Source organism: Crotalus tigris, unplaced genomic scaffold, assembly GCF_016545835.1.
Source record: "Crotalus tigris isolate CLP2741 ecotype Arizona unplaced genomic scaffold, ASM1654583v1 scf7180000019718.230237, whole genome shotgun sequence".
Lineage (NCBI taxonomy): Eukaryota > Metazoa > Chordata > Lepidosauria > Squamata > Viperidae > Crotalus > Crotalus tigris.
This window is the reverse complement of record NW_024097680.1, coordinates 166987-180569: the sequence shown is the minus strand read 5'-3', so window position 1 is coordinate 180569 and position 13583 is coordinate 166987. Positions and strand designations below refer to the sequence as shown.

General features: G+C 43.5%; 1 protein-coding gene across 3 annotated transcripts in view; it reads left to right on the top strand.

Annotated features, from left to right (window-relative positions):
- The window catches only part of ASTN2 (astrotactin 2), a 187622-nt gene that overhangs the window by 32655 nt on the left and 141384 nt on the right, over positions 1–13583 (top strand). For all 3 annotated transcript variants that reach the window (XM_039364280.1, XM_039364278.1, XM_039364277.1), the window contains exon 4: positions 9705–9854. In XM_039364280.1, coding sequence (XP_039220214.1) covers positions 9705–9854 — 150 coding nt within the window. The remainder of the gene's footprint in view (positions 1–9704; positions 9855–13583) is intronic.

The following is a 13583-nucleotide window of genomic DNA, read 5'->3' as shown; positions in this document are numbered from 1 at the left end:
TTATTCTGTCTGTTAATTCTGTTAATAACTTTGGGTGCTCCTTTGGGGGTTAATAACTCTGGATGCTCCATCCCTGGAGTATATGGAGATTCTCAGTCATCCAGATCACGTTTGTCGCTCGGTTGCCACTTGAAAAAGCTCCATAATTGGAGGCTTTTAAGAAGAGATTGGACACCCATTTGTCTGAAAAGATATATGTTCTCCTGCTTGGGCAGGGGCCTGGACTAGAAGACCCCCCAACTCTGTTCTTCTGCTATTTTTTGTTTACCTGGGCAAGATTCTCTGGCTTGCTGTTGCCACGAACATCTGCTTCCCGCCTTCAGTGTCTCTACATTTTCTGACTGTGTCGATCCTAGCTTTGTCTGCATCCAGGTACACGGCTTGGAGTTTGGTCCATATCTATGAATATTTGATGATGCTTTCTAAATTGTTTATAGGCTCACTTGGAGGCAGGCTGCAGGCTAGTGTGGAACAGGATGAGCCTGGAGGTGTTTCTTATTTGCTGAAATAATCTGTATTATCAGGAGAATTCGGAGGAATTCCTTTCCCCCTCCACTTTTCCAGTTTCTGTCGATTCTCCTTGTTTACCAGCAGTTTTTTGTCTCTATATAGATCTCTCCAAGGGAACTCTTTGCAGGACATTTTAGAAAGCATGTTCTTTAATGGACAGGCCATCTTCTCAAGCATGGTTAGCCATACCGTTCACAGTCTTACATTTACAAAATAGTAGAATAACAGAGTTGAGGGACCTTGGAGGTCTTCTAGTCCAGCCCCCTACTCAAACAGGAAACCCTATCCCATTTCAAATAGTTGTCCAATCTCTTCTTGAAGCACCCACAATGTCTGGAGGCAAGCTATTCCACTGATGGATTGTTCTTCACAGTCTGGACATTTCTCTTTCGTTCCAGGTTGGTTCTCTCCTTCCTTAGTTTCCATCCATTGCTTCTTCTCCTGCCTTCTGGTGCTTTGGAAAATAAATCAACCCCACCCCTCTTCTTTGTGGCAACACAATGGCGGCCAAAACGTGATTAGGGTTCACTGCGGTCCCTTTCTTTGTGACACATGCAAAGCTTGTCCACTGGATGAATTTACAGTTCATGATATGGTGGAAATCCATAGAAAATGGGTTTGTTCACCCACCAAGATAAAGAGGCGGTGTGAACGCAGATCTAGAAAATGAATGAGGGATCAGCCAAATTTATAGTACCCATTTGTTGCTTTCAAGCAGCTTGGACAATATTTGTGATGACAGCCTGCAGCTTGATAGTTTTCCGTATTCTGAAAAGCTGCCGAAGGGGTGTGATCTCAAAGGAATGAAGTCACAATTCATTCATCCCATTTTTCAAATGTTGTGTGGGGGATGTGTGAAAAGAAAGACTAGGGAGGACATGATAGCAATGTTCCAATATCTGAGGGGGTGCCCCAAAGAAGAGGGGGGTCAACCTATTCTCCAAAGCCCCTGAAAGCAGGACAAGAAGCAATGCATGGAAACTAATCAAGGAGAGAAGCAACTAAGGAGAAACTTCCTAATAGTGAGGATAATTAGCCAGTGGAACAACCTGCCTTTAGAAATCGTAGGGGCTCCATCACTGGAGGCTTTTAAGAAGAGACTAGACAGTCAGTTGTCTGAAATGGTGCAGGTTCTCCTGCTTGAGCAGGGGGCTGGACTAGAAGACCTCCAAGGTCCCTTCCAACTATTATTCTGCTAAAAGGTGTGGAACCACAGATCTCAAGTGTAAACATGGTGAACTACAACATTAGCTTCCCTGGGAATGAAAAGCTGCTTCTGAATAGCCCTCTGTTTGCAAACCCCGGTTTATTCCATGATGGGCAACAGATGGCAGTGTACAGATAGTCTAGAAGCTTCGATATAAAATCCTGTAGTGCTATAGCAACACCAAAACTCAGCCAAGGTACTTCATTGTCATTCTGATAGCCTCGGCTTCTGCACTTTGGGGTGTGTTGTGACTGGCCTTCTAACAGCCTCAGACTTAAGCGTCTTGGAAAACAGCCTTTTTTTCTCTTTCCATTCCTTCCTGTTCTTCCCATTTTTCTAAACCATGGACTGTTGATTTCTCTTCCTGGATGGCAGAGTTAGAAAATCCTCTAGTCCAGCTTGGTGAGAAAATCAAGCTGCGAGAACCATATTATCCGTATTTAGTTCTTGTTCTTTATTGAAAAACTAAGTTACTTTTCCTAAAGGAATAACCAGGCGTTCAAAAAAAAAAATCAAAAACAGATTAAGATATTAAAGCAAGCAATAAAGCCATTACAATTCAAGCACAGAATCAGAAAAGAAAATCAAAGTTTCCTTCCTTGCTTCTTTCCTTCCTTCCTCCCTCTCTCTCCTCTCTTCCTTCCTCCCTTTCTTCCTTCCCTCCCCCCCTCTCCTTCATTCCTTCCTTCTTTCTTCCTTCTCATCTCTTCCTTCCTTCCCTCCCTCCCTTCCTTCCTTTCCTCTCCCTCCCTCTTCTTCCTTCCTTCCTCCCTCCCTCCCTCCTTCCCTACCTGTTCATCTTATTAAATTACAGCCCAGTTAATCAACTGGTCCTTTCCCTTTCCTTTTCAGTTGCCTCTCATTTTGAATTGTAGTGGCTTTACCACTTGTCTTTTTATCTTGATTCTCTAGGATTTCTGGCATTTAATTTCCACAGGCCCAGCTTTCACAAGGGCCTGGGAGGATGAGAGCCAGGCCTCAACATACCCAGAGGCGACCAAATTCTTCGCTTGGAGCATAAAGGCTGGAGGTGATCAGGAAGCAGAGATTAATGGGCTCTGGTTTGGGTTTTTTTTTTTTTTTCTGAAAAGACTTTTTTTTTCCCTTTGGGGAGTTATCCTGCTCCTGGCTGAGATTGTCCTGTATTACCTTGATGGAAGGAAAGGAGAAGAAGAAGGAGAAGGAGAAGGAGAAGAAGAAGAAGAAGAAGAAGAAGAAGAAGAAGAAGAAGAAGAAGAAGAAGAAGAAGAAGAAGAAGAAGAAGAAGGAAGAAGAAGAAGAAGAAGAAGAAGAAGAAGAAGAAGAAGAAGAAGAAGAAGAAGAAGAAGAAGAAGAAGAAGAAGAAAGATGGTGGAACAGCCAATCGTAAAACGTGCTTGAATGGAAAGGCGTGTTTGGGGAGAGGGGTGGCATACCTTCATTTAGAGGTGAGGTTGGCACCCATGGTCCTCATTGCAACCTCTGCGATTAGTACGGATCTGATTTCATTCAGTTTCCCCCCCCCAAAGGAAAGGCACCAGTTTTTTTGGGGGGGGGGAGGAGGACCCTCTCTGTTCCAAATAGAATTAACATTCTGCGGCATCTTCCAGCGAGCTGCGAGTTTGCACACATGAGTGGAGACAATTAGCTTAGAAGTGATTGAGCACCGTGACTGGGAAAAGGATGAGGGAAAGCGAAGGAGTGTGGAAGAAACAAAAAAGAAGGAGGGTCTGAGATGGCAGAAGCCTCCCTCTGGGTAGAAATTGTCTTTGTTTTCCCTTGAAGACGTTTTTGCTTCTCGTCCAAGAAGCTTCTTCAGTTGCCTCTTCAAAAGCCGCCTTTGGGACAACCAGGACTTGGATGACGGAGAATCTCCATAGACATCCCAGCGCCCTCCTTTACACTGTAGAGCCAGTGTGTGGGGGGAGGTACTGGGGTGCCCCTTCTTCTTCTGCTGATCACTCCCTGCATGACTGATTTCTCGAGTAAGTCAGCTCGCATGACGTGGCCAAAGTAGGGCGGCCTCTGTTTGGTGATCTTAGCTTCAAGTGATATTTTTGGTGAGGTTGAGTCAATGACTTCTTTATTATTTTTTGTTATCCTCCTCCTCCTCCTCCATCCTCTCCTCCAACTTCTCCTCCATCTCCTCCTCCTCCTCCTCCTCCTTCCCCTATTCTTCTTCTTCTCCTCCTCCTCCTCCTCCTCTTCTTCTCCTCCTCCTCCTCCTTCTCTCCTTCCCCCTCCATTCCCCCTCCCCTTTTCCTCCCCTTTGTTCTTCTTTCCTCCTCCCCCTCCGCCTTCTTCTTCTCTTTCTCCTTCTCTTTCTCCTTCTCTTCCACCCTCTCCTCCTCCTCCTCCTCCTCCAAACTTTAAATGAATGCTAAAAGTGGTGTCCTTGATGCAGAAGGATTCCCTCCATTGATCAAGAGAAGGCTTCTGTATTTACCTTCCTTTGTTTGCATGCAGAATTTCAACTCATCCAGCAAAAGGTATTAGTTGATCAACATGACCTTGGGCCAGGCACCATCATTTGGAGTTTTATAACAATATATATATATGAAGGGGGGGATTCTCTTCATTCCTCCAAATGTATTCAACTTTTTGAGCGATTATGTTGAAGTTTCTTTTTCTTCCCCCCTTCCTGCTTTGTGCCAGGTAAGGGCTCTCATTGGCACAATGCCTGGAACATTGAAGGAAGAAAGATTATCAATATAAGAGGAGAAATGAATATAAGAGTAGAAAAAAAACCACACTTCTTATTTTCCTTGGAGCGGAATTGTGTTGTTTGTAAAGCATCGTTCTTCCCTTAGTTTACTTTTCATCTTCAAAAGGAGGCGGATGGATGGATGGATGGATGGATGCATGGATGGATAGATAGATAGATAGATACTGTAGATAGATAGATAGATATTTAGACTGACAGTTAGACATATATCCTTCCTTTAATAATGTAGGAATTTGGTCTAATAGAAGAACAGAGCTGGAAGGGACCCTGGAGATCTTCTAGTCCAACCCCCTGCTCAGGCAGGAGACCCTAGACCAGGGGTAGGCCACCTTGGCTCTTTTATGACTCATGGACTTCAACTCCCAGAATTCCTGAGCCAGCCATGCTGAGGGGAAAGGGAGAGGTTTCCCAGCTGGGCCATGCTGGCTCAGGAATTCTGGGAGTTGAAGTCCACCAGTCATAAAAGAGCCAAGGTTGCCTACCCCGGCGCCTAGACCATTTCAGAAAATGTCTGTTCGGCCTATAATCTAACCATCTTCTTTATTCATGTTGGAAGCACCTACAAATTATACACATACAACGCTCAACCCCGAGCAAAATAAAATAGGGGTAAAATAATCTATAACCTAACCGTGAGCCTGAAGAAAGAGCTGCGAGATTGTTTTTGTCTGTTTAATGTCGTACCCTATGTGCCTGCTTTTTTATCTCTCTCCCCCATCCCTCTTTCTCCCTTCCCCTCTGCCAGGCAGATGAATGTTCTTGTTTAAATCAGTCTGTTTGAAAGACTGTTTGGGAGTGGAGAAAGGAAAAAAAAAAGATTCCCCGGAGAACACATTACCTTGCCTTGTTTATAATCCAATCCAATTGGCTTATCTCAGAACTGACTGGAGACCAAAATCACTTCCCCCCCAGCTATCGGTATCTTGCAGGTTGCTACGATACACAATCAAGTTTGGTTATTTTTGATTATTGCTTTGCTGGCTTGTGTATAGCTAACAAAATTACACGATGCCTTTGGAAGCCCATGCCTGTTCTTTCCTTTGTCGGCGAACGAACATAAGGCATAAATATTCTCAAGGGTCTTCCCAGGGCAGAAGGAGGGACCTCTGAGTCCTCAGCTGCCTCTTGCCAAGGGTGGGAGGGGGTTTCTGACCGAGGAGGTGGGAAGGTTTCTGGAGAAGAAGACACTTGGGACAAGCTTAGTAGTGCCTGATGTAGGGTTGAAAGAATGAAAAGGAAAAAGGCTTCCTTGATTTGCCTTACAGTGGGATGTTGGAGGAAGGGAAGGGAAGGGGGAAGGGAGGGAGGGAGGGAGGAGAGAAGAAGAAAAAGGGAGGGAGAGATGGGAGGGAGGGAAGGAGAGAAGGGGGAAGGAAGGAAGGAAGGAAGGAAGGAAGGAAGGAAGGAAGGAAGGAAGGAAGGAAGGAAGGAAAGATGGGAAGGAGAGAAGGAAGGAAGGAAAATTTGGTCTAACAAAATAACAGGAGGCATCTTATGAATATATGAGGAGATAAAATAAATTTCTTACTTTCCTCGGAGAGGAATGATGTTGTTTCCAAAGCATGGTTCTTCTTTTTTTTACTTTTCATCTTGAAAAAGAGATGGATGGATGGATGGTTTGACTGACAGACAGATAGAGGTATACTCTTCCATGAAAAATTGGGTCTAACAGAATAACACCATTGGAAGGGACCTTGGAGGTCTTCGAGTCCAACCCCTTGTTCAAACAGGAGACCCTAGACCTTTTCAGACAAGTAGTCATCCAGTCTCTTCTCGAAAGCCTCCAGTGATGGAGCACTCACAACTTCTGGAGGCAAGTTGTTCCATTGGTTAATTGTTCTATCAGGAAGTTTCTCCTTAGTTCCAGGTTGCTTCTCTCCTTGGTTAGTTTCCATCCATTGCTTCTTGTCCTGCCTTCAGAAGGCACTTTGGAGAATAGCTTGTCTCCCTCATCTTTTAGGAGCCAGTAGAACAGGAGGATGCTGGTTTTTGATTCAGCAAGCTCAGGTTAATAAATTCCTGGCCCGCTGAGGAAGTTCTTTGGTCTCTCTCTGGCTAAACTACTTTACAAAGGGGTTGTAAGGAAGCCACGAGCTTGCAGATCAGAATCGGAAAGTGAACCGAGGAAGAAGAAGAAGAAGAAGAAGAAGAAGAAGAAGAAGAAGAAGAAGAAGAAGAAGAAGAAGAAGAAGAAGAAGAAGAAGAAGAAGAAGAAGAAGAAGAAGAAGAAGAAGAAAGAAAGAAAGAAAGAAAGAAAGAAAGAAAGAAAGAGAAAGAAAGGACACAGTCAAAACAAATGGAACATTTGCCTGTCAATAAACTGATGAAGGTGAGGTTACAGGAGCTGATAGTTTATCTCCACTCTCTGACCTTTGAATTCTTATTTGCTGGGTGACTTTCTTCTCCGAGAATTGGGGCTTGCCATTCCGATAAACCCTGGATAAATCATGGACTCTTTAAAAAAAAACCTTCAGAGGGAGGTTTTACTGCATTATCTTGACCACCCAGCAGAAGCCTTCAAAGGCCTGGCAAATTGCTAGCCTATCTTGTAAGCTGATGCTATCTGGAGAAACTTTATAGCTGCAGAGCCTGTGAAATTAGACGCCCAGATTGTGGTGACCTCAAAGGCCTGACAGTTCGAGAATCGCTCAGCCGCTTCCTCCCTCTCGCTCTCTTTTTCCCCAGTTTTCTCCCTTCCTCGATGTTTCTAAAACACAGTTCTCCACCTTTCCTTGCTCAGTAATGTCAGGAGGCACTTAAGCTCCCAATTGCTGCCATTTCGCCATCTCTGGTTCTTCTTTGTTGGTTGGAGGTTGATGAGGAGAGGAGAGAGGACTTGAAACTGTTAATCAGAATTTCATCTCTCTGCTTCTTGAGAAACAACCTCCAAATGGCCCCTCTTTTTCCTTCCTTCCTTCCTTCCTTCCTTCCTTCCTTCCTTCCTTCCTTCCTTCCTTCCTTCCCCTCCCTCCCTCCCTCCCTCCCTTCCATCTTCTTTCTTCATCCCTTCCTTCCTCCCTCCCTCCCTCACCCCTTCCTTCCTCCCATCCATCCTCCCTCCCTTCCTTCCCCACTCTCTTCATTCCTTCCTCCCTCCCTCCTCACTCACTCACTCACTCACTCACTCACTCCAACTTGGCATCCAGCAGTGTTCCTGACTTCAGTTCACACATTATTTTGCCAAACTGTGCCTGAGGTTCTTTATGAAAACAGGCTCAGCTTCTCACTGAAAGGAGAATTAACATTTTCAGGTTATAGGCTACGCAGTTGCCAAACCTTCTGGGTGCATGCTTGCTAAATCAGAACGCAATTCCTATTTAACTTAGCTCTGGGTCACTGCAGGGCAAGTGTGGAAAACGGCATTATTTTTTTTCAATCTGTCCCAGATCTATCATCCCTCTTATCTTGAGACTCTGCATTGGAGACATGTGGACGGTTCGCTTGCTGATCTTCCTCTGGCTGAAATGCAGAATGGGCCTCTGGGGCAAGCAAACTAAGAACAACAGAATGACAGACTTGGAAGGGACTTTGGAGGTCTTCTAGTCCAGCCCCTTGCTCAAGCAGGAGACCCTATACCATTCCAGACAAATGGCTGTCCAGTCTCTTCTTAAAAACTTCCAGTGTTGAAGCACCAACAACTTCTGGAGGCAAGTTGTTCCACTGGTTAATTGTCCTCACTGTTAGGAAGTTTCTCCTTAGTTCCAGGTTGCTTCTCCCCTCCCATTAGTTTCTATCTGTTCCTTCTTGTCCGGCCTTCAGCTGCTTTGGAAAATAGTTTGAGCCCCTCATCTTTGGGGCAGCCCCTTAGATATTGGAAGACTGCTATCATGTCACCCTCAGTCCTTCTTTTCCATAAACTAGACATACACAATTCCTTTTCATATGTTTTAGCCTCCAGTCCTCTAATCATCTTTGCTGCTCTTTCCTGAACTCTTCCCAAACTCTCAACATCTCTTTTATAATATGGTGTTCAAAACTCATTTAAGTAGACAAAACAGTTGGAGAACTATGCAACAAGTTAGCAACTCTTGTTTGAATTCCCGGGGAGTTTTCTACCATGAGGTCCTTTCCAGGTTTGTGGATGTAGACGTGTTGGCTTCAGGAAGCCTAATTGCTTTCTAGTTTTGCCCTGGGAGAAAAAAAAAATCAACAACCACCATGTCTAATGTATAGTTTCTTCAAAGCTGTAGCAACTCAGCCATGTAGCCATGCAACCTGGGGTTAAATTCAGCATCAGTTCCACATGTCACAACGGATACTTCCACCAAGCGTGGAAGTTGACAGAGGTGTGTTTGGTGGGGGAAATGAATATGGATTCTCCACGTGGTGAAAGCTGAAAATAACTGGAGAGCAAGGATAGGGGATCTGCAGGGATTTTCTGCCCACAAAAAAGTCAGAAAAGCCATGAAATACCTCCAGGGGAAGATTGGATTATAAAATAAAGTGAACTAGCAGAAATGGCAAAGTTGACCGGTTCTAATCAGAGGAAAAAAAACAAAACAGGAAAGATTTTTTTTTTTTTTTTGAAAGACCGGAAACCTTAAGGGCAACTTTGGTGAAAGAAAGAAAAAAATAGTTGAATTTAATGATTTCTGAACTAAAGAGGGACAAAGAGATTATTTCATAAAAAGAAGGAAGGAAGGTAAAATTGTATGGTTTTTTTTCCCTATCTTTCACTGTTTCCTATTTTCTGTCTTTGCTTTTGTGTGTTTTTCTTGCCTTGGCAGAAAATATAGATAGAGGAAGGGAAGGGAAGGGAAGAGAAGAGAAGAGAAGAGAAGATCGAACAGAATGGAATGGAATAGAACGGAACAGAACAGAATAGGAGTTGGAATAGAATAGAGTAAAGTAGAGTAGAATAGAATAGAATAGAATAGAATAGAATAGAATAGAATAGAATAGAATAGAAATTGGAATAGAAATTGGAATAGAATGGAATAGAAATTGGAATAGAATAGAGTAGAGTAGAGTAAAGTAGAGTAGAGTAGAGTAGAAGAATAGAATAGAATAGAATAGAATAGAATAGAATAGAATAGAATAGAACAGAACAGAACAGAATAGAACTTCATTACGTTTCATTACCCAACTAGGTAACATCATCAGCGCTCGAAGGGAGAGGGGTCTGCTCTCTTGATAGTTCCTTAATAGGAGGGAAGGAACTTGGCAGGAAGAACCACCAACACAGGCAAGGAACAAAAACATAGAACAAGCTGGAGACAGTAGAATAATGAAGGCATCACTTTCTCATCCCTTCAGCTTTTCCATTGTCTCTCCACCTTTCAGCTACAGAGGTGTCTCAGGAAACGGTGGAGACCCTAATGCAGAAATTCAAGGAGAGTTTTCGGACCAACACACCCATCGAGATTGGCCAGTTGCAGCCCGCTGTGCGTAGTGCCTCTGTCGGGAGGCGGAAACGCAGGAACCGGCATCGAGGTAAGCGTACAGTTTTGAAGTAAAGGGGGAAAAAAATGATTGGAAAATCAATTGCTTTGTCAGTCAGTTGAACAGAAACCCTTAACAAAAATGAATTGATGCTGAGACTCTGGAAAGCGTGCAGAGAAGAGCAACAAAGATGGTTAGGGGACTGGAGGCTAAAACATATAAGGAACAGTTGCAGGAATTGGGTATGTCTAGTTTAATGAAGAGAAGGACGAGGGGGGACATGATAGCAGACTTCCAGTATCTCAGGGGCTGCCCCAAAGAAGAGGGAGTCAAGCTATTCTCCAAAGCACCTGAAGACAGGACAAGAAGCAACGGATGGAAACTCATCAAGAAGAGAAGCAACCTGGAACTAAGGAGGAATTTCCCGACAGTGAGAACAATTAACCAGTGGAACAACCTGCCTCCAGAAGCGGTGGATGCTCCAATACTGGAAGTTTTTAAGAAGAGACTAGACAGCCATTTGTCTGAAATGGTATAGGGTTTCCTGCTAAACGGGCTTAGACTAGATGACCTCCAAGGTCCCTTCCAGTTCTGTTACTCTGTTATTCTCTTCCACATCACTTCTATTTGAAATGTTCTTCGGCTCATGCTTAATTGGCCCTCGGGCATGTGAGTGATTGGAACTCCATGGAACATTAAGGTTAAGTGATGATTTAGCAACTTACAATGTTTGCAGTTTGCATCCAATTGCAAACATAAACCCCTTTGCCTCATTAATCCTTCAGAATCCCATTCCCTCTCCCCTTTTTTCCGCCCCCTTCTTCTTCTTCTTCTTCTTCTTCTTCTTCTTCTTCTTCTTCTTCTTCTTCTTCTTCTTCTTCTTCTTCTTCTTCTTCTTCTTCTTCTTCTTCTTCTTCTTCTTCTTCTTCTTCTTCTTCTTCTTCTTCTTCTTCTTTTTAAACCTCTCTAAATGAAATTGTCCATTTGGGATGCATTTATTTTCTCCTAACAGCCATGCGATGGTGACACCAGCCGAGAATGAATTCAGCACTGCTTCCATGTAGTGACAGTCAACCCCCCTGATCCCTGATGGAGCTGCGTGTAATTATTTTTACAGGGAATTTAATTAATGCTGAGCTTCCGCGAAAGATTGCTGTCCTTATTAACATCAAATAGTAATAATAATAATATTAACAATTAAGATTAATAAATATGATGGAAGATGCGAATGGAGGCCAGCGCCAACCAAAGAACGGGCAGGTGTGGCTTCACGTTGTCATGCATATAATAATAATAATAATAATCATCATCATCATCATCATCATCATCATCATCACCATCATCATCATCATCAGAAGCATTTGATATCTACAAAGGGCCAACTGCAGCGAAAGAACTGGTAGCTGTGCTTTTACATTTTTGAAATAATAATAATAATAATAATAATAATAATAATTGCTCTGGGATTTTAGAATTCAACAGACAAGTCCCGGACGCATGATACCTCAGACTTAACAACGGTCAATAAGAAAGACCAAAAATAAGTCTGGATAAGGGATGTGGCAGTACCTGGAGACAGCAGGAAGAACTGGAGAAAAATCACAACATACCAATGCATTTATTTTTTATTTGTACCTGCCTTTATTATTCTTACAGAGAACTCGAGGTGATGAACACGACAAATATAAGGAAAAGAACAGTGGCAAAAGAAAGGAAAGGTAGTACTAAGAGCTAGATGCCTCGCTCTTTGCAATTCCAAAACATCCGGAGTACCACTTGAATACCATCGATAGAGTCAACATCCCCGTCGGTCAGTTGCAAAAGGCAGTTTTAAGAGTGCAACAGAGTTGGAAGGGACCTTGGAGGTCTTCTAGTCGAACCCCTTGCTCAAGCAGGAAACCCTATACCGTTTCAGACAAATCACTGTCCAATCTCTTCTAGAAAACTTCCAGGGATGAAATAAAATACCCACAACTTCTGAAGGCAAGCCATTCCACTGGACCATTGTTCTAACGGTCAGGAAATTTCTCCTTGGTTCTAGGTTGGTTCTCTCCTTGATCAATTAACAGAATAATAGAACTGGGAGGGACCTTTGAGGTCTTTTAGTCCAGCCCCCCCCCTGCTCAGGTAGGAAAGCCTATACCATTTCACACAAATGGCTGTCCAATCTCTTCTTAAAAACCTGCAGTATTGGAGAACTCCCACTTCTGGAGGTAAGTTGTTCCACTGATTAATTGTCTAACTGTCAGGAAATTTCTCCTTAATTCCAGGTTGCTTCTCTCCTTGATTAGTTTTCATCTATGCTTCTTGTCCTGCCTTCAGGTGCTTTGGAGAATAGCTTGACTCCCTTTTCTTTGGGGCAGCCCCTGGGATACTGGAAGACTGCTATCATGTCCCCCCTCGTCCTTCATTTCATTAAACTAGACATACCCAATTCCTGCAACCGTTCTTCATACGTTTTAGCCTACGGTCCCCTAAAACAGCTTGTATCATGTGATGGGACCTTGAATGCCATCCATAATTGCTTCCTTGTGTTCTTTCAAATTTCTCGTTGGGTCATCCATGACACTTCCCGACTGTCCTATCTTCAGCCAACTTTTTTTCTCCAGAAAAAAGTTGTTCTTTGAATTTTCCCAACATCAGACTTTTATCCAAAGGACTCTCCTTTGTCTGATCTGTCCCCAACATTCAAGCCATAGACTCATTATTAGTGCTTCTAGTGAATTGTGGGGGGGGGGGGAATCTTACAGGCTACCAGAAGCATGCCAGAATGCAGACACAAGGTGATGTGGATTCAGGCAAGAATTGGTTAAAGGTTTACAATTTTGTTTTGAACAAGCTGGTCTCTGCGAGAAAGCCTGAAGGAAAATAACACAAAGAAACTCCGCTGAAGAGCAGCTGGTAGATTTTTTTATCTTCGAAGTAAAATGCTGCAGGCATACAAAAAAAAAAACAACCAAACTGGAATAAGGTTGTATAAACAGAGGTGTAGAATTAAAATCACATGAAGTATTAGTACCGCTTTATAATGCTTAGTAAGGCCACCCCCGGGATTCTGCATCCAATTTTGGTCACCTCATTACAAAAAAGATGTTGAGATTTTGGGGGGAAAATGCAACTAAGATGATTAAAGGCCTGGAGACAGGAACGTATGAAGAACGGTTGCAGGAATTGGGTATAGCCGGTCTAGAAGGTCTAGGGAGGGACATATCCAGTATTTGAGGGACTGCCCCCCCCAAAAAGAGGGGGGTCAATCTATTTTCCAATGCCCCAGAGGGCAAGACAAGAAACAATGGATGGAAAGTAATCAAGGAGAGAAGCAACCTGGAATTAAGGAGAAATTTCCTGACAGTGAGGACAATTAACCAGTGGAATTGCTTCCCTCCAGATGTTGTGGGTGCTCCATCACTGGAGACTTTTAAAACAGGGGTCTTCAAACGGGGCCCTTTTATGACTTGCGGACTTCAACTCCCAGAATTCCTTAGCCATCAGGGGGGAACTATGGCCCCTTCATGACTTGTGGGCTTCAATTGCTGGCTGAGGAATTCTGGGAGTTGAAGCCCACAAGTCATAAAAGGGTCCAGTTTGAAGACCCCTGCTTTGAAAAGGATGCTCTGGGACCAAGCAGTGTTCCATTTGTACTTTGAATATGGAAGAAGTGAGGAAGGCTGGAAGAGAGTCGTTAGAGATTCAGATGAGGCTGAGCATCTGGCACAGATGTTGCCTCCCTAGCTGTCACGGCTCTGCCCTTTAGCTCTCTTTCAGGGCAGCAGAGGAGCT